The following is a 19088-nucleotide window of genomic DNA, read 5'->3' as shown; positions in this document are numbered from 1 at the left end:
TAACAACACAATTTTTTCCCCTTACAAACAATAACCCCCCCCCCCCCCCCCACCGTAACAATAAAAACTCGAAATCGCACTGAGCAAGATATATACATGGCAAAATGGTATATTTACCTAGCTTTATACACTGGCTCTCTCCCGCACGTGCCAGTTTCCCCCACCCTTTCCCATTCCTGCTCATCCATCCCCCCAAGCAATCCCCCATTCCCCCCCCCCCTTCCCAAGACGTTCCCCCCTCCCCCTCCAGGGTTGCTGCTGCTGCTGACCGACCTTCCTCGAACGCTCCACGAGATAGTCTAGGAACGGCTGCCACCGCCTGTAGAACCCCTGCCATGTCGTTTATCCAGGCCTCCAGGCTGGGGGGCTTCGCCTCCTTCCACATTAGCACGATCCTTCGCCGGGCTACTAGGGATGCAAAGGCCAGAATGCCGGCCTCCTGCACTCCCGGTTCGTCCACTACTCCAAATATTGCTAGCCCCCAGCTTGATTTGACCCGGACTTTCACCACCTGAGATATTGCTCCCGCCACTCCTCTCCAGAGCCGGGCATGACCAAAACATATGGACATGGTTCGCCGGACTTCCTGAGCACCTCCCACATCTGTCCTCTACCCCAAAAACCTACTCAACCTCGCCCCCGTCAAGTGCGCTCTGTGAACCACCTTAAATTGTATCAGGCTGAGCCTGGCACACGAGAAGGAGGAATTAACCCTACCCAGGGCATCAGCCCACAGACCTTCCTCGATCTCCTCCCCCAATTTACCCTTCAACTCTTCTACTAGCCTTGCCCTCCCCGACCCATACACCCGAGATCACCCTGTCTTGAATTTCTTGTGTCGGGAGCAACGGGAATTCCCTGACCTGTCGCCTCACAAAAGCCCTCACCTGCATATATCTAAAAGCATTTCCCGGGGGTAACTCAAACTTCTCCTCCAGTGCCCCTAGGCTCGCAAATGTCCCGTCAATGAACAGGTCCCCCATTCTTCTGATCCCCACCCGATGCCAGCTCTGGAACCCCCCGTCCGTCTTCCCCGGGACAAACCGGTGGTTACCCCTGATCGGGGACCACACCGAGGCTCCCACTGCACCCCTGGCCCGTCTCCACTGGCCCCAGATCCTTAACGTTGCCGCCACCACCGGGCTCGTGGTATACTTTGACGGCGAGAACGGCAGCAGTGCCGTCACCAACGCCCCCAGGCTCGTTCCTTTACAGGACGCCATCTCCATCCTCTTCCATGCCGCCCCCTCTCCCTCCATAACCCACTTGTGGATCATCGCCACATTTGCTGCCCAGTAGTAGCTCCCCAGGTTTGGCAGCGCCAACCCTCCTCGGTCCCTACTGCGTTCCAGGAACCCTCTCCTTACCCTCGGGGTCTTATTCGCCCACACAAACCCCATAATACTCCTACCTACTCTCTTAAAAAAGCCCTTGGTGATCACGATGGGAAGGCACTGAAACACAAACAGAAACCTCGGAAGGACCACCATTTTGACCGATTGCACTCTACCCGCCAGCGAGAGCGGAAACATGTCCCATCTTTTGAAGTCCTCCTCCATTTGGTCCACCAACCTAGTCAGATTCAGTTTATGTAGGGCCCCCCAACTCCTGGCTATCTGGATCCCCAGATACCGAAAACTCCCCGCCGCCCTCCTCAGCGGTAGGTCCCCTATCCCTCTTTCTTGGTCCCCCGCCTGTAATACAAAGAGCTCACTCTTCCCTACATTGAGCTTATAGCCCGAAAACTCCCCAAACTCCCTTAGAGTCTGCATGACCTCCACCATCCCCTCCATTGGGTCCGCCACGTACAGCAACAGGTCATCCGCGTATAGCGACACCCGATGCTCTTCTCCCCCTCGGACCACCCCACTCCATTTATTAGACTCCCTCAGTGACATGGCCAAGGGTTCGATCGCCAATGCAAACAACAGGGGGGGGGAAAACAGGGGGCACCCCTGCCTCGTTCCAGCCGAAAGTACTCCGACCTCCGCCAGTTCGTCACTACACTCGCCACCGGGGCTCTGTAAAGGAGCTTAACCCAGCTGATAAACCCTCCCCCGAACCCAAACCTACGCAGCACCTCCCAGAGGTACTCCCACTCTACTCGGTCAAAGGCCTTCTCCGCGTCCATAGCGCCACTATCTCCGCCTCACCCTCCTCCGATGGCATCATTATCACGTTTAAGAGCCGCTGCACATTAGTGTTTAATTGCCTGCCCTTTACAAATCCCGTCTGGTCCTCGTGGATCACCCCCGGGACACAGTCCTCAATCCTCGTGGCCAGCACTTTTGCCAATAACTTAGCGTCCACATTGAGGAGCGAAATCGGCCTGTACGATCCACATTGCAGTGGGTCCTTGTCCCGCTTTAGAATCAAGGAAATTGTAGCTTCCGACATTGTCGGGGGCAGGGTCCCCTCGTCTCTTACCTCGTTAAAGGTCCTCACCAGTAGCGGGGCCAACAGGTCTACGTACTTTCTGTAGAACCCCACCGGGAACCCGTCCGGCCCCGGGGCCTTCCCCGCCTGCATACTCTCCAAACCCTTGCTCAGCTCCTCCAACCCGATTGGTGCTCCCAAACCAGCCACCTCTTGCTCCTCCACCCTCGGGAATCTCAGTTGGTCTCGGAATCGTCTCATCCCCTCTTCTCCCGCTGGGGGCTGGGATCTGTACAGCTCCTCATAGAAGGCCTTGAATACCTTGTTTATTTTCGTTACACTCCGAACCGTGGCTCCCCTTCCATATTTGACTCCCCCTATTTCCCTCGCTGCCGTCCTCTTACGGAGCTGGTGTGCCAGCATCCGACTAGCCTTTTCCCCATACTCGTAGGTCGCCCCCTGCGCTTTCCTCCACTGTGCCTCCGCCTTCCCTGTGGTCAACAGGTCAAACTCCGCCTGGAGCCGTCGTCTTTCCCCAAGTAATCTTTCCTCCGGGGCCTCTGCGTGTCTCCTGTCCACTCTCAAAATCTCCCCCACTAACCTCTCCCTTTCCATGCCCTCCGTCTTCTCCCTATGAGCCCTGATGGAGATTAGCTCTCCCCTGATCACCGCCTTCAACGCCTCCCATACCACCCCCACTCGCCTCCCCGTTGTCGTTGGCCTCCAAGTACCTTTCGATACACACCCTCACCTTCCCACACACCACTTCGTCTGCCAGCAGTCCCACATCCAGCCGCCACAGCGGGCGTTGGTCCCTCTCCTAGCTCCAGTTCCACCCAGTGCGGGGCGTGGTCTGAAACGGCGATGGCCGAATACTCCGTCCCCTCCACCCTCGGGATGAGCGCCCTGCCCAGAACAAAAAAAAAATCTATCCAGGAGTAGGCTTTGTGTACATGGGAGAAGAAAGAAAATTCCCTGGCCTGCGGCCTTGCAAACCTCCATGGGTCCACTCCCCCCATCTGATCCATAAACCCTCTAAGCACCTTGGCCGCCGCCGGCCTCTTTCCCGTCCTTGATTTGGAGCGGTCCAGTGCTGGATCCAACACTGTACTGAAGTCCCCTCCCATTATCAGGCCTCCTACCCCCAGGTCCGGAATACGCCCCAACATGCGCTTCATGAATCCTGCATCATCCCAGTTCGGGGCGTATTCATTTACCAACACCACCCACGTCCCTTGCAACCTACCGCTCACCATTACATATCGCCCTCCATTATCCACTACGATAGTCTTGGCCTCAAATGACACCCGCTTTCCCACCAATATTGCCACCCCTCTATTCATCGTGTCCAGTCCCGAGTGAAATACCTGTCCTACCCATCCCTTTCTTAGCCTGACCTGGTCCGCCACCGTCAGGTGTGTCCCTTGGAGCATGGCCACGTCTGCCTTCAGTCCCTTCAAGTGCACGAACACTCGAGCCCTCTTCACCGGCCCATTCAGGCTACTCACGTTCCACGTTATCAGCCAGATTGGAGGGGCTCTCCCCCCCCCTCACCGACTAGCCATCTCCTTTTCTGGGCCAGTCCCGTGTCCACGTCTCCCTCACCCTCCAGTCCCTCAGCCGGGGGACCTCCGTCCCGACCACCTCTTCTGTGTCCCATTCCCTTTCGGCCAGTGCAGCAGCAACCCTTTTTCCGTCCCCTCCCGCCCCCGCTAGACCCGTCTAGCTTTTTTGCTCCCCCCATATCACTCCCGTAAGTCAGCTGACACCTGCTGACCCCGGCTTCCCCCGCCGTCCCTTTGTCCCGCCCGTGTGGGAGTGTCCCAATCAATATACGTTCCTTCGTTCCCCTTCCCGCCCGCGGGAAAAAACCCCGCGCTTGCCAAAGCCTGCCCCGCCCCCTCTGGCGCAGCTCCTGTCGCGGCCTTGTCTCTCTCCCCCAGCCCATATAACATTTCCTGCGCGTGATTGACCCGCTATATACAACAACCATCACACATCAACCCTCAAACACCCCCCACCCTCACAAACCCTCAGTTAGAGTCCAACTTTTCAGTTTGTATAAAGGTCCACGCCTCTTCAGGCATTTCGAAGTAATAGTGTTGGTCCTTGTATGTAACCCACAGTCACGCTGGCTGCAGCATTCCAAATTTCACTTCTTTCCGGTGCAACACCGCTTTGGCCCGGTTGAAACCCGCTCTCCGCTTAGCGACCTCCGTGCTCCAGTCGGGTATATTCGGATCTCTGCATTGTCCCACTTGCTGCTCCGCTCCTTCTTGGCCCATTTCAGGACCCACTCCCTGTCCGTGAACCGGTGAAATCTCACCACCATCGCCCTTGGCGGCTCATTTGCCTTGGGCTTCCTCGCCAGCACCCGGTGTGCCCCGTCCAGCTCCAGCGACCTCGAAGGGTGCCCAAACATTTCTGGGAGGCTGGTTAAACGAGTGCGAGTTGGCAGGCTGAGCTGCTCGACAGCAGGCACGTAGTGGCCCAACCTGCCACAGCGTAGGCATTGTCGCGCTTTGGCAGGACATTGCTGCTTTAAATGGGCGGAGTCACAGTTGCCGCATGTCATGACGTCAGTGTGTTCGTTGCGCCACCGCGCATCTTGTGTAGTGTGCGCCTGCGCATCGCGTTCCTCTGTGTCAGCGTCCCCTCTTTTGGCGCGTACAAGCACGGGAGGCCTCGTAAAGCGCGCCCGGGAAGTACTCGATCGTCTGGACCCGCTCCGCTTCGTGGGGCCCGTGCCGCGCCGTTTCAGCCGCCTGGATGTGCGAGTACCGGCTGGTGGCGTTCTCATGCAGGCCCCAGGTGTCGATGGCCGTCGCTAGGGTGAGTTGCTTGACCCGAAGAGGAGCTGCTGGCGCAGGGTGTCCGACATGACTACGAAAACTATCTGGTCGCGTATCATGGAGTCAGAGGTGGTCCCATAGCCGCAGGACTGCTCGAGGATGCGGAGGTGTGTTAAGTAAGACTGGAAAGGCTCGTCCTTACCCTGCAGGCGCTGCTGGAACATGTACCTTTCGAAGCTTTTGTTTACTTCAACGCTGAAGTGTTCGTCGAACGTCAGGAGCACCGTCTTGTATTTGGTTTTGTCCTCGCCGTCTGCAAATGTAAGGGAGTTAAAGATGTGAATGGCTTGTTGCCCCGCCGTGGAGAGAAGAAGGGCAATCTTCCTGGTGTCCAATGCATTCTCTCTGTCTGTGGCCTCGAGGAAGAGCAGGAAGCGCTGCTTGAACAGTTTCCAATTGACCCCGAGATTGCCGGCGATTCGGAGCGGCGGCGGCGGGTTGATGTTCTCCACGGTGCAGGACGGCGGATTGCTGAGACATTGCAGGTAGGTCTCACAGGCGCTGGCTTGCGTCCACTTCTGGTATCATGTCGTGTTGGGTATTCTGATGTACAAACGATCAAACACGGCTGGAGATGGTGTAATTCAATTTTATTAACTACTCAACTGTAACAGCACACTGCTAATTTGGGTATGTGGATTACCAGCTAATCTGTGGACCCTGTCCTATCACTATCTGGGTGAGGCACTCAGCACATGGTGAATGTCTGAGTGGCAGGCTCTGAGCTCGGTGCTCTGAGCTGGCTGCTGCTGGAATGAGCGGGAACTGTAGTGTCCCCTGTTTTTATAGTGCGTGTGCTCTCACTGGTGATTGGCTGCGATGTTGTGTGTGTGTTGATTGGTCCTACTGCATGTCCATCAGTGTGTGTGATTGCACCATGATATGCTGATCTAAATATCATGACAGAAGCTTGACACCACCCAGGACACAGAAGCTGGCTTCATCATCATTCTCTCCACCAATGACACACAGTGGCAGCTGTGTTTACCATCTACAACAGTGTTCTTCAAACTTTTTTCCGGGGACCCGTTTTTACCACCGGGCCGACCTTCGCGACCCACGCCGGCCGACCTTCGCGACCCACGCCGGCCGACCTTCGCGACCCACGCCGGCCGACCTTCGCGACCCACGCCGGCCGACCTTCGCGACCCACGCCGGCCGACCTTCGCGACCCACGCCGGCCGACCTTCGCGACCCACGCCGGCCGACCTTCGCGACCCACGCCGGCCGACCTTCGCGACCCACGCTTGCCGACCTGCGCGACCCACGCCGGCCGACCTGCGCGACCCACGCCGGCCGACCTGCGCGACCCACGCAGGCCGACCTGCGCGACCCACGCAGGCCGACCTGCGCGACCCACGCAGGCCGACCTTGGCGACCCACGCCGGCCGACCTTCGCGACCCACGCCGGCCGACCTGCGCGACCCACGCCGGCCGACCTTCGCGACCCACGCCGGCCGACCTGCGCGACCCACGCCGGCCGACCTGCGCGACCCACGCCGGCCGACCTGCGCGACCCACGCCGGCCGACCTGCGCGACCCACGCCGGCCGACCTGCGCGACCCACGCCGGCCGACCTGCGCGACCCACGCAGGCCGATCTGCGCGACCCACGCAGGCCGATCTGCGCGACCCACGCAGGCCGATCTGCACGCAGGCCGACCTGAGCGACCCACCATTTTCTCTTACCTTGTTTGCTGCTGATAAAAATGGAGGAAATGGTTTTGGGTCCCTCTGGCCCTCGTACTCGCTCCTCCAATGGAACCTGTTGGATGAAGGTGAAGCCTTCCGGTGTCGGAAAGTATGGAGTCTCCATCTGCCCAAAGTTCTGCATTTTTCCCCGTAAAATTTTATTAAATAATTGTAAACTTGTAAAAAAAAAAAAAAAAAAAATGAAAAAAAATTAAATAAATAAAAAAACCCCACTTGTAAAAAAAATATAAAATGAATAAAATAAATGAAAAAAATAAATAAAAACCCTCCAAACTTGTAAAACAAAAAAGCTGCGACCGTTTACAAAAATAGGGGCTGCCGATGATCGTGCACGCACGCGCAATGCGGCCAAATTGTATTGACATATTTGCGGCCATTTTTAAGGCCGCTTGCAGCCGGCGTTATTAAAAGCTGGCTGCTGCGCGGGGATTTGCGCGATCAGGAGCACCGTGAAGGACGGCTCCGCGATCCTCCCGACACCCGCCCGCGACCCAGCCCCCGAGTTTGAAGAACACTGATCTACAAGATGCACTGCAGTAACTCACCACGGTTCCTTAGACAGCACCTTCCAAACAGACCATCTAGAGAAACAAGTGCCGCAGATACTCGGGGACCCCACCACCTGGAGGGTCCCCTCCAAGTCACTCACCACCCTGACTTGGAAATATATCGTCGTTCCTTCACTGTCGCTGGGGCAAAATCCTGGAACTCCCTCCCTAACAGCACAGTGGGTGTACCTACACCTCAGGGACTGCATCGGTTCAAGGCAGCTCACCACCACCCCTTCTCAAGGGCAACTAGGGATGGACAATAAATGCTGGTTCAACCACCGAGACATTCATCCTGTAGAAGAGTATATATTTTTTAAAGATCCATTGTCCCATGAATTACAAAGAGTCAAAAGAAAATGCAACAGATCCAAAATCTTATTAAATAAATGATTTATTTCCAGTCAGAAAGATAAATCTTTAAATATTTATATGTAAATTAATTTGAAAAGATTGATTTTAGTTAATTAGTTTGACATATTAATACTGCACAGACTGAACGGTACAGGAACATATGTAGCACAGAGTTTGAATGTTAGAAGCAGGACTCGACAAAATCTACCAATGAACTAGAGAAACCTTCACAGATAGTGCAAACATACAGGTCAGAGTGTCAGTCCTCCATCACCAGAGTATCCACAGGTCAAATCTTCTAGCACGGACCACTGGCGACCTGTGGTTCTCCAATCTCGGTCAGCTAAAAGACTGATATCCTCCCAGATGGTGAGGGAGCTGAACCAGGAGGGAGGTGAGATGCCCCACATCCAGAGCCAGACTGAAGCGTCCTCACGGAGCCCAATGACAGAGCAGTGCGGGGGCAGGTCAGAGCAGCTCCACTGGCCAGGAACTAAGGAAGCGAGACACATACACACAGACAGACTTACAGACTAAGTCACCTACCCAGTATATATATATATTATACACACTCACAACGTTTAGTCACTATTTTGTTTTACCTCTCTGGTATCCTGAACTATTCCCAGCCAGAAGTGACACAAGTTGGACCAGCCCTAACACTGCTGACTACAGATGGATTTGTACAGGCAACAGCTCAGGTAAGAAGGATGATTTCATTAAGGTGTGTTTTATAGGCAGGTTACAGGTGAGAAGAATTCAGCTGTTGTGTACAATGAACACTGAAATGCGACTGAGCAAATATCACAAACTAATTTCATTTCTCCGTTTGCACACACGACCTAGCAGAGACTATCCAGTGTCCAATCAGCAGCCAGCAGGGCAATGGCACAAAGCCAATGCTCATTTGGAAAGCCGGTCCAGAAGCGATGGGCCAAATAGCCTCCGCCTGCACCGTAACGATTCTGTGACAGCACTTCCCATCACCAGTCAACATCCAATAGGCAGCAGCCAGTACAGACAGGTTCCGTTCACTGGAATTGACTTTATTTTTAAGTGAAAAATGTTAACATCTATTTCTCCAGAACTGCCAGGCAGTTAATGTCTCAGCAAGTTAACAACAATACAAGCTTCAAACAATATTAGTGCTGAGAGCTACAATTAGAGTTCCACATTTACTGATAATCAGAAAATCTAAATATCTAAAACTCTCACTGGGGTACGGGTCCCACACACACTGACTCGCACTGGGGTACGGGTCCCACACACACTGACTCTCACTGGGGTACGGGTCCCACACACACTGACTCTCACTGGGGTACGGGTCCCACACACACTGACTCTCACTGGGGTACGGGTTCCCCACACACACTGACTCTCACTGGGGTACGGGTCCCACACACACTGACTCTCACTGGGGTACGGGTCCCACACACACTGACTCTCACTGGGGTACGGGTCCCACACACACTGACTCTCACTGGGGTACGGGTCCCACACACACTGACTCTCACTGGGGTACGGGTCCCACACACACTGACTCTCAGTGGGGGACGGGTTCCACACACACTGACTCTCACTGGGGTACGGGTCCCACACACACTGACTCTCACTGGGGTACGGGTTCCACACACACTGACTCTCACTGGGGTACGGGTCCCACACACACTGACTCTCACTGGGGTACGGGTCCCACACACACTGACTCTCACTGGGGTACAGGTTCCACACACACTGACTCTCACTGGGGTACGGGTTCCACACACACTGACTCTCACTGGGGTAGGGGTTCCCCACACACTGACTCTCACTGGGGTACGGGTCCCACACACACTGACTCTGACTGGGGTACGGGTCCCACACACACTGACTTTCACTGGATTATGGGTCCCACCCACACCAAACTGGGGAGGGTTTAAACTAATGTGGCAGGGGAATAGAACCTGGGAGGACTTAAATTAAAACAGCAGGGACATGCAAACCTATGTATGGGTTCAGAGCAGGGGCAATCAAAAACAAGAGAAAAATACAGCAAGGAGATTAAGAAAAGTGATAAGAAGAGAAATCAAGGGCCAGTATCAGATTGGGACAGAGTAAAAAATAGTAGCGACAGAACAAGGAACATTAGAAGGCCTAGCCTTAATGTTTTATACGTGAATGCTTGGAGCATTCAAATTAAAATGGATGATTTAGTTGAGTAGATAGATGTAAATGGATATGATATATTTTGGATTACAGAGACATGGCTCCAAGGTGACCAAGGATGGGAACTAAACATTGAGGCTATTCAGTTGTCAGGAAGGATAGACAGAAAGGGAAAAGGTGGTGGAGTTGCATTGTTGATTAAAGAAAATATTGATACAATATTAAGGAAAGACATTAGTACAGACGATGTGGAATCTGCACGAGTCGAGTTAAGAAACACCAAGGGACAAAAAACATTTGTTGAGGTGGTATACACACCACCACACTGCAATACTAATGTTGGGAACAGCATTAGACAGGAAATCAGAAATTGCATGTGATTATAAGTGACTTTAATCTGCATATTAGTCACACATTACAGCAGGAATTTCTGGAGTGCGTACGGGATGGGTTTCTGGACCAGTATGTTGAGGAACCAATAAGGGAACAGGCCATCCTGGACTGGGCGTTGTGAAATGAGAAAGGATTAGTTGGCAATCTAACTGTGAGAGAATCCTTGGGGATGAGTGACCATGATATTGATAGAATTCTTTATCAAGGTGAATAGTGAGGTAGTTGATTCTGAGACCAGGGTCCTAAATCTCAATAACGGTAACTATGATGGTGTGAGGCATGAGTTGGCAATGACGGACTGGGAAACATTACTGGATGGAAGGACAGCGTGCAGGCAATGGCAGCATTTAAGGAACGAATAGGTGAACTCAATTTCATTATTCCTTATTCCTATTTGGCGCAAGAACAGAAAGGGAACTGTGGTCAAACCATGGCTTACAGGGGAAATTAGAGACAGTATTCGATTCAAAGAAGAGGCATAAAAATTAGCAAGAAAAATCAATCGACCTGTGGATTGGGAACAGTTTAAAATTCAGCAACGGTAGACAAAGGGATTGATTAAGAAGGGAAAATACAATATGAAAGCAAGCTAGCGGGGAACATAAAAACTGACTGTAAAAGTTTTTATCGGTATGTAAAGAGAAAAAGATTGACAAAAATGAAATGAAAAATGAAATGAAATGAAAATCACTTAGTCATAAGTAGGCTTCAAATGAAGTTACTGTGAAAAGCCCCTAGTCGCCACATTCCAGCGCCTGTTCGGGGAGGCTGGTATGGGAAAATGAATATAGCCACCTGACAGTCAGAAACGGGGCATTCATAATGGGGAACAAAGAAATGGCTGAGGAACTAAATTTGTACTTTGTTTCTGTCTTCACAAAGGAAGATATGAATAATGTGCCGGAGATTCTGAGAAACACGAGTTTTAGTGAGGAGCTGAAGGGAATTAGTATTAGGAGAGAAATTGTTTGGGGGAAATTAATGGGATTGAAGGCGGATAGATCTCCAGGATTTAAATTAAAACGGCAGGGGCATGAGAACCTATGGAAGGGTTCAGAGCAGGGGCCATCAAAAACAAGAGAAAAATACAGCAAGGAGATTAAGAAAACTCTTCTTCCCAGAGTACTTATGTGGCCCTAGAAATAGCAGATCCATTGGTGGTGATTTTCCAAAATAAATTCTTTGGATTCTACAATGGTTCCTACAGATTGGAGGGTAGCGAATACAAGCCCGCTTTTCAAAGAGGGAGGTAGAGAGGAAACAGGAAACAATAGCCGGATGTTAGTAGAGGGGAAGTTGCTGGAGTCCATTGTCAAGGATTTCATAGCAAAGCATTTGGAAAGCAGGGCATAATCAGACAAAATCAGCATGAAATTACAGAAGGGAAATCATGCTTGACAAATGTAATGGAATTCTTTGAAGAAGTAACGAGTCGAGTTGACCAGGGAGAACTGGTGGATGTGGTTTATTTAGACTTTCAGAAGGCTTTCGACCAGGTCTCACAGAGCTGATTACTATGCAAAGTTAAAGCACATGGGATTGTGGGTAGTATCTTGAGATGGAGAGAAAGCTGGTTAGCAGACAGGAAGCAAAGAGTTGGAATAAATGGGTCTTTTTCCGATTGGCAGGACCCCAACTGTTAACATTATATATTAATGATTTAGATGAAGGAACTAGATATAATCTTTATTAGTGTCACATATACAACAGACTCTCACTGGGGTACGGGTCCCACACACACTGACTCTCACTGGGGTACGGGTCACACACACACTGACTCTCACTGGGGTACGGGTCCCACACACACTGACTCTCACTGGGGTACGGGTCCCCCACACACTGACTCTCACTGGGGTACGGGTCTCACACACACTGACTCTCACTGGGGTACGGGTTCCACACACACACTGACTCTCACTGGGGTATGGGTCCAACACACACTGACTCTCACTGGGGTACGGGTTCCACACACACTGACTCTCACTGGGGTACGGGTCCCACACACACTGACTCTCACTGGGGTACAGGTCACACACACACTGACACTCTCACTGGGGTACGGGTCCCCCACACACTGGCTCTCACTGGGGTACGGGTTCCACACACACGGATTCTCACTGGGGTACGGGTCCCACACACACCGACTCTCACTGGGATACGGGTTCCACACACACTGACTCTCACTGGGTAGGGGTCCCACACACACTGGCTCTCACTGGGGTACGGGTTCCACACACACGGACTCTCACTGGGGTACGGGTCCCACACACACTGACTCTCACTGGGGTACGGGTCCCACACACACTGACTCTCACTGGGGTACGGGTTCCACACCCTGACTCTCACTGGGACCCATCATGAGTTATTAATCTAGCCTGTGTTACCAGGAAATACTCAGCTGGTCAGGCAGCAACTGTGGAGGAAGAAATTGAGTTGATGTTTCAGGTTTACAACCTCTCATCAGGTAGACTGTTGGGCCAAAAGAAGGCAATTCACCACCACCTTCTGAAAAGCATTTCGGGATGGGCAAGAAATGTTGGCCTTGTTATGGCGTTCATGAACTACAAAAGAATAAAAATTATTTTCTCCCTCCACAGATGCTGCCAAACCTGCCAATTAATTCAAGCATTTTGGGTGTTCATTTAAGATTTCCAACATGTGTAGTATTCTGCTGTGGTGATACGGGGAGATTTGATTAAGAATGCTAACTAAACATGATCTCGTCTCCCAACAGCTTCAGTCTCGAAAGGAGGTTGTTCTCCATCCAGAAAAGATAATCAAGAAGCTGAAGAACAAGGACTCAAAGATGGGGACAGAGTTATCAAATCTTGGTGCAGGGCAGTGTGGCACTGGGAGTGCAGGTATACCGCTGGCTGTAACATATTCCCAGGCTCACAACGGGTGGGTTCCACAGCTGGTGTATAAATGAATTGGGGAGGGTTACTTTCTTCCTCCTTTTGTCACAGTGTTCAGAGGGGGAAACCCCCATCAGCCTACCCACCCTGGGCATCCTGGTGCTGAGCCAATGCTGGGAGTGGCGGGGAAGGGGTCCGAGGTGCTGAAGGGGCTACAAAGGAGGCTTCACATTTCTATTTGTCCCCTGGTCGTGTCTGCTATCTAGACCCCAGGCTGTAGACCACAAACCCATCTTACATTGCTGTCTTCCAGCCACGCAGACACCGACAGTCTGATCCATTCATCGGCCCCCGAATCTGGGGGTTTGATCAATGGGGCCTCAGAGTAAGTGAAGCACTCGCGTTAACCCGAGAATTTCCACAGCTCTTCACTCAGAGGGTGTAACCCAACCAGTCTCAATACGATGAGAGACAGAGGGGGAAAAGGAGAGGTTTTATGTCGGGGACAGAGAACATTGGAGAGCAGAAAGTTAGTCTGTTTTATTCTAACAGTCACCACAACATGAGAATGAGGAGACAATCATCTTTCGGATATGCGTTTGATAGAGTTTCATATCCACTGCCCCATCAACACTCCCAGGACAGGTACAGCACGGGGTTAGATACAGAGTAAAGCTCCCTCTCCACTGCCCCCATGAAACACTCCCAGGACAGGTACAGCACGGGGTTAGATACAGAGTAAAGCTACCTCTCCACTGCCCCCATGAAACACTCCCAGGACAGGTACAGCACGGGGTTAGATACAGAGTAAAGCTCCCTCTACACTGCTGCCATCAAACACTCCCAGGACAGGTACAGCACGGGGTTAGATACAGAGTAAAGCTCCCTCTACACTGTCCCCATCAAACACTCCCAGGACAGGTACAGCACGGGGTTAGATACAGAGCAAAGCTCCCTCTACACTGTCCCCATCAAACACTCCCAGGACAGGTACAGCGTGGGGTTAGATACAGAGCAAAGCTCCCTCTACACTGTCCCCATCAAACACTCCCAGGACAGGTACAGCACGGGGTTAGATACAGAGTAAAGCTCCCTCTACACTGTCCCCATCAAACACTCCCAGGACAGGTACAGCTCGGGGTTAGATACACAGTAAAGCTCCCTCTACACGGTCCCCATCAAACACTCCCAGGACAGGTACAGCACGGGGTTAGATACAGAGTAAAGCTCCCTCTAGACTGTCCCCATCAAACACTCCCAGGACAGGTACAGCACGGGGTTAGATACAGAGTAAAGCTCCCTCTCCGAGGCAAGATTTTTACGCAGAGGGTAGTGGGTGCCTGGAACTCGCTACCGGAGGAGGTAGTGGAAGCAGGGACGATAGGGACACTTAAGGGGCATCTTGACAAATATATAAATAGGATGGGAATAGAAGGATACGGACCCAGGAAGTGTAGAAGATTGTAGTTTAGTCGGGCAGCATGGTCGGCACGGGCTTGGAGGGCCGAAGGGCCTGTTCCTGTGCTGTACATTTCTTTGTTCTTTGTACACTGTCCCCATCAAACACTCCCAGGACAGGTACAGCACGCGGTTAGATACAGAGTAAAGCTCTCTCTACACTGTCCCCATCAAACACTCCCAGGACAGGTACAGCACGGGGTTAGATACAGAGTAAAGCTCCCTCTACACTGTCCCCATCAAACACTCCCAGGACAGGTACAGCACGGGGTTAGATACAGAGTAAAGCTCCCTCAACACTGTCCCCATCAAACACTCCCAGGGCAGGTACAGCACGGGGTTAGATACAGAGTAAAGCTTCCTCCACAATGTCCCCATCAAACACTCCCAGGACAGGTACAGCACGGGGTTAGATACAGAGCAAAGCTCCCTCTACACTGTCCCCGTCAAACACTCCCAGGACAGGTACAGCGTGGGGTTAGATACAGAGTAAAGTTCCCTCTACACTGTCCCCATCAAACACTCCCAGGACAGGTACAGCACGGGGTTAGATACAGAGTAAAGCTCCCTCTACACTGTCCCCATCAAACACTCCCAGGACAGGTACAGCACGGGGTTAGATACAGAGTAAAGCTCCCTCTACACTGTCCCCATCAAACACTCCCAGGACAGGTACAGCACGCGGTTAGATACAGAGTAAAGCTCTCTCTACACTGTCCCCATCAAACACTCCCAGGACAGGTACAGCACGGGGTTAGATACAGAGTAAAGCTCCCTGTGCACTGTCCCCATCAAACACTCCCAGGACAGGTACAGCACGCGGTTAGATACAGAGTAAAGCTCCCGCTACACTGTCCCCATCAAACACTCCCAGGACAGGTACAGCACGCGGTTAGATACAGAGTAAAGCTCCCGCAACACTGTCCGGCAGGGATATCAGTAGAAACTTCTTTACCCAGAGAGCGGTGAGAATCTGGACCTCACTACCACAGGGAGTGGGTGAAGTGATTTATATGGATACATTGAAGGGGAAACTAGACAAGGATACGAGGGAGACGGTATCGAGGGTTAGGCTGATGGATTTAGGTGAGGGGCGATATGAGGAGGCTCGTGTGCAACATAAACACTGGTAGGGGCTCGTCAGGGTGAATGGCCTGTTTCTGTCTACAGTCTCCGATGTAAGTTTATGGATCTAACTAAAAGTAAGAAATGATAGCACCATCTGTGCACAAACTCCCACAAACAGCCAATCAGCAACTTCTAATCATTTGCCATCAAATTGAATTATTTGACAAAATTTGGGTCTAGATCGGAGGCTAAAGGTCAAAGATCGACTGCCTCCAAGCACACAGGAACCAATTCGGCATCAGGGAATTGTGCAGATCAAGATCCCTGGACCAGACAGCCCAGGATTCGCTCAATGATTCATTGTAAAAGTACTGATTGGTCATTATTAATTGTCCTGTGAAATTTCCTGCGGTTGCGTGCCCATCAATTGCACATCCATTCATCACACATGTTCACACTCTGCAGCACAACAGCCCATCAGAGATGTCCTCTCTCGACCTCCCACTCCCAACATCACAGAGGCAGTCTCTCTCCACATTGGGCAGGTTTTTTTGGGATGTGGGTTGAGCTGCAAATGCGTGGCATGGCTGCAAGTACACAGCTCCCGTGTCGCATTCCTGCAGGGAGAAATTGACTGTCATTGACAGCAGTCTGGGGCTGGCGGCCAATCTCTCACTGGCTCGGGCATCCACACTGGAGAGTTTTATCCCCACTCAGTCGAGTGGAAAAACACCAGGAATTGTCAATCCTCGTGCTGTCTCACACTCTGGGACAAACCTTTCCAGTTGTGACAGATGCGTTAGGTCAGGAGTGCTTAACATGGTTACACGGGTGCAGTGCTCAGTCATCACGGTTATATGGTAGTTGCGTGGATTATTATCTCGGGGTTTTCAATCTGTCGCTTGCTCTGCACCACTCGCAGCTCCAACTGTGCTGCATTCGGCTTCTTACCCACTCCGGCCACAGCTGGAAAGACAAAGACACAGAGTATGAGAGAGAGAGCGAGAGAGGAAGATTTGGAGAGAAACTGAGAGAAAAAGAAGGAAATAAAGAAAAAGAGAGAGAGAGAATGAAAGAGAGGGGGGACAGAGACAGAAGGAAAGTGAGCGAGTAACGCGAGTGAGTCATGGGTTAGATACAGAGTACAGCTCCCTCTACACTGTCCCCATCAAACACTCCCAGGACAGGTACAGCACGGGTTAGATACAGAGTAAAGCTCCCTCTACACTGTCCCCCATCAAACACTCCCAGGACAGGTACAGCATGGGGTTAGATACAGAGTAAAGCTCCCTCTACACTGTCCCCATCAAACACTCCCAGGACAGGTACAGCACGGGGTTAGATACAGAGTAAAGCTCCCTCTATACTGTTCCCACCAAACACTCCCAGGACAGGTACAGCACGGGGTTAGATACAGAGTAAAGCCCCCTCTACACTGTCTCCATCAAACACTCCCAGGACAGGTACAGCACGGGATTAGATACAGAGTAAAGCTCCCTCTACACTGTCTCCATCAAACACTCCCAGGACAGGTACAGCACGGGGTTAGATACAGAGTAAAGCTCCCTCTACACTGTCACCATCAAACACTCCCAGGACAGGTACAGCACGGGGTTAGATACAGAGTAAAGCTCCCTCTACACTGTCCCCATCAAACACTCCCAGGACAGGTACAGCACGGGGTTAGATACAGAGTAAAGCTCCCTCTACACTGTCCCCATCAAACACTCCCAGGACAGGTACAGCACGGGGTTAGATACAGAGTAAAGCTCCCTCTACACTGTCCCCATCAAACACTCCCAGGACAGGTACAGCACGGGGTTAGATACAGAGTAAAGCTCCCTCTACACTGTCCCCATCAAACACTCCCAGGACAGGCACAGCACGGGGTTAGATACAGAGTAAAGCTCCCTCTACACTGTCCCCATCAAACACTCCCAGGACTGGTACAGCACGGGGTTAGATACAGAGTAAAGCTCCCTCTACACTGTCCCCATCAAACACTCCCAGGACAGGTACAGCACGGGGTTAGATACAGAGTAAAGCTCCCTCTACACTGTCCCCCATCAAACGCTCCCAGGACAGGTACAGCACGCAGTTAGATACAGAGTAAAGCTCCCTCTACACTGTCCCCATCACACTCTCCCAGGACAGGTACAGCACGGGGTTAGATACAGAACATAGAACATAGAAAATACAGCACAGAACAGGCCCTTCGGCCCACGATGTTGTGCCGAACCTTTGTCCTAGATTAATCATAGATTATCAATGAATTTACAGTGCAGAAGGAGGCCATTCGGCCCTTTGAGTCTGCACCGGCTCTTGGAAAGAGCACCCTACCCAAACTCAACACCTTCACCCAACACCAAGGGCAATTTGGACATTAAGGGCAATTTATCATTGACCAATTCACCTAACCTGCACATCTTTGGATTGTGGGAGGAAACCGGAGCACCCGGAGGAAACCCACGCAGACACGGGGAGGACGTGCAGACTCCGCACAGTCAGTGACCCAAGCCGGAATCAAACCTGGGACCCTGGAGCTGTGAAGCAATTGTGCTATCCACAATGCTACCGTGCTGCCCTTGAGAACAAATAAATCTACACTATATCATTTTACCGTAATCCATGTACCTATCCAATAGCTGCTTGAAGGTCCCTAATGTTCCCGATTCAACTACTTCCACAGGCAGTGCATTCCATGCCCCCACTACTCTCTGGGTAAAGAACCTACCTCTGATATCCCTCCTATATCTCCTATACAGAGTAAAGCTTTCTCTACGCTGTCCCCATCAAACACTCCCAGGACAGGTACAGCACGGGGTTAGATACAGAGTAAAGCTCCCTCTACACTGTCCCCATCAAACACTCCCAGGACAGGTACAGCACGGAGTTAGATACAGAGTAAAGCTTTCTCTACACTGTCCCCATCAAACACTCCCAGGACAGGTACAGCACGGGGTTAGACACAGAGTAAAGCTCCCTCTACACTGTCCCCCATCAAACACTCCCAGGACAGGTACAGCATGGGGTTAGATACAGAGTAAAGCTCCCTCTACACTGTCCCCATCAAACACTCCCAGGACATGTACAGCACGGGGTTAGATACAGAGTAAAGCTCCCTCTACACTGTCCCCCATCAAACACTCCCAGGACAGGTACAGCATGGGGTTAGATACAGAGTAAAGCTCCCTCTACACTGTCCCCATCATACACTCCCAGGACAGGTACAGCATGGGGTTAGATACAGAGTAAAGCTCATTCTACACTGTCCCCATCAAACACTCCCAGGACAGGTACACAGCCCAGAAAGGATTGCAGTTGGAG

General features: G+C 51.8%; 2 protein-coding genes across 3 annotated transcripts in view; one reads left to right on the top strand and one right to left on the bottom strand.

Annotated features, from left to right (window-relative positions):
• LOC140427619 (ribosomal RNA processing protein 1 homolog B-like) overlaps nucleotides 1–19088 on the top strand; it is a 944136-nt gene that overhangs the window by 560354 nt on the left and 364694 nt on the right. The window lies entirely within an intron of this gene.
• Nucleotides 1–19088, bottom strand: part of LOC140427612 (pyridoxal kinase-like) — an 88610-nt gene that overhangs the window by 1489 nt on the left and 68033 nt on the right. The window contains exon 9 of one of the 2 annotated variants that reach the window (XM_072513022.1): nucleotides 7865–16727. The exons of the other annotated variant lie outside the window; for it this stretch is intronic. Coding sequence (XP_072369123.1) covers nucleotides 16615–16727 — 113 coding nt within the window. The 3' untranslated portion in view covers nucleotides 7865–16614. Of the gene's footprint in view, nucleotides 1–7864; nucleotides 16728–19088 lie in introns of those variants that run through there. 2 annotated transcript variants of the gene reach the window in all.

This window comes from Scyliorhinus torazame, chromosome 8 (assembly GCF_047496885.1).
Source record: "Scyliorhinus torazame isolate Kashiwa2021f chromosome 8, sScyTor2.1, whole genome shotgun sequence".
NCBI classification, from domain to species: domain Eukaryota; kingdom Metazoa; phylum Chordata; class Chondrichthyes; order Carcharhiniformes; family Scyliorhinidae; genus Scyliorhinus; species Scyliorhinus torazame.
This window is presented reverse-complemented; position numbering and strand designations above follow the sequence as displayed.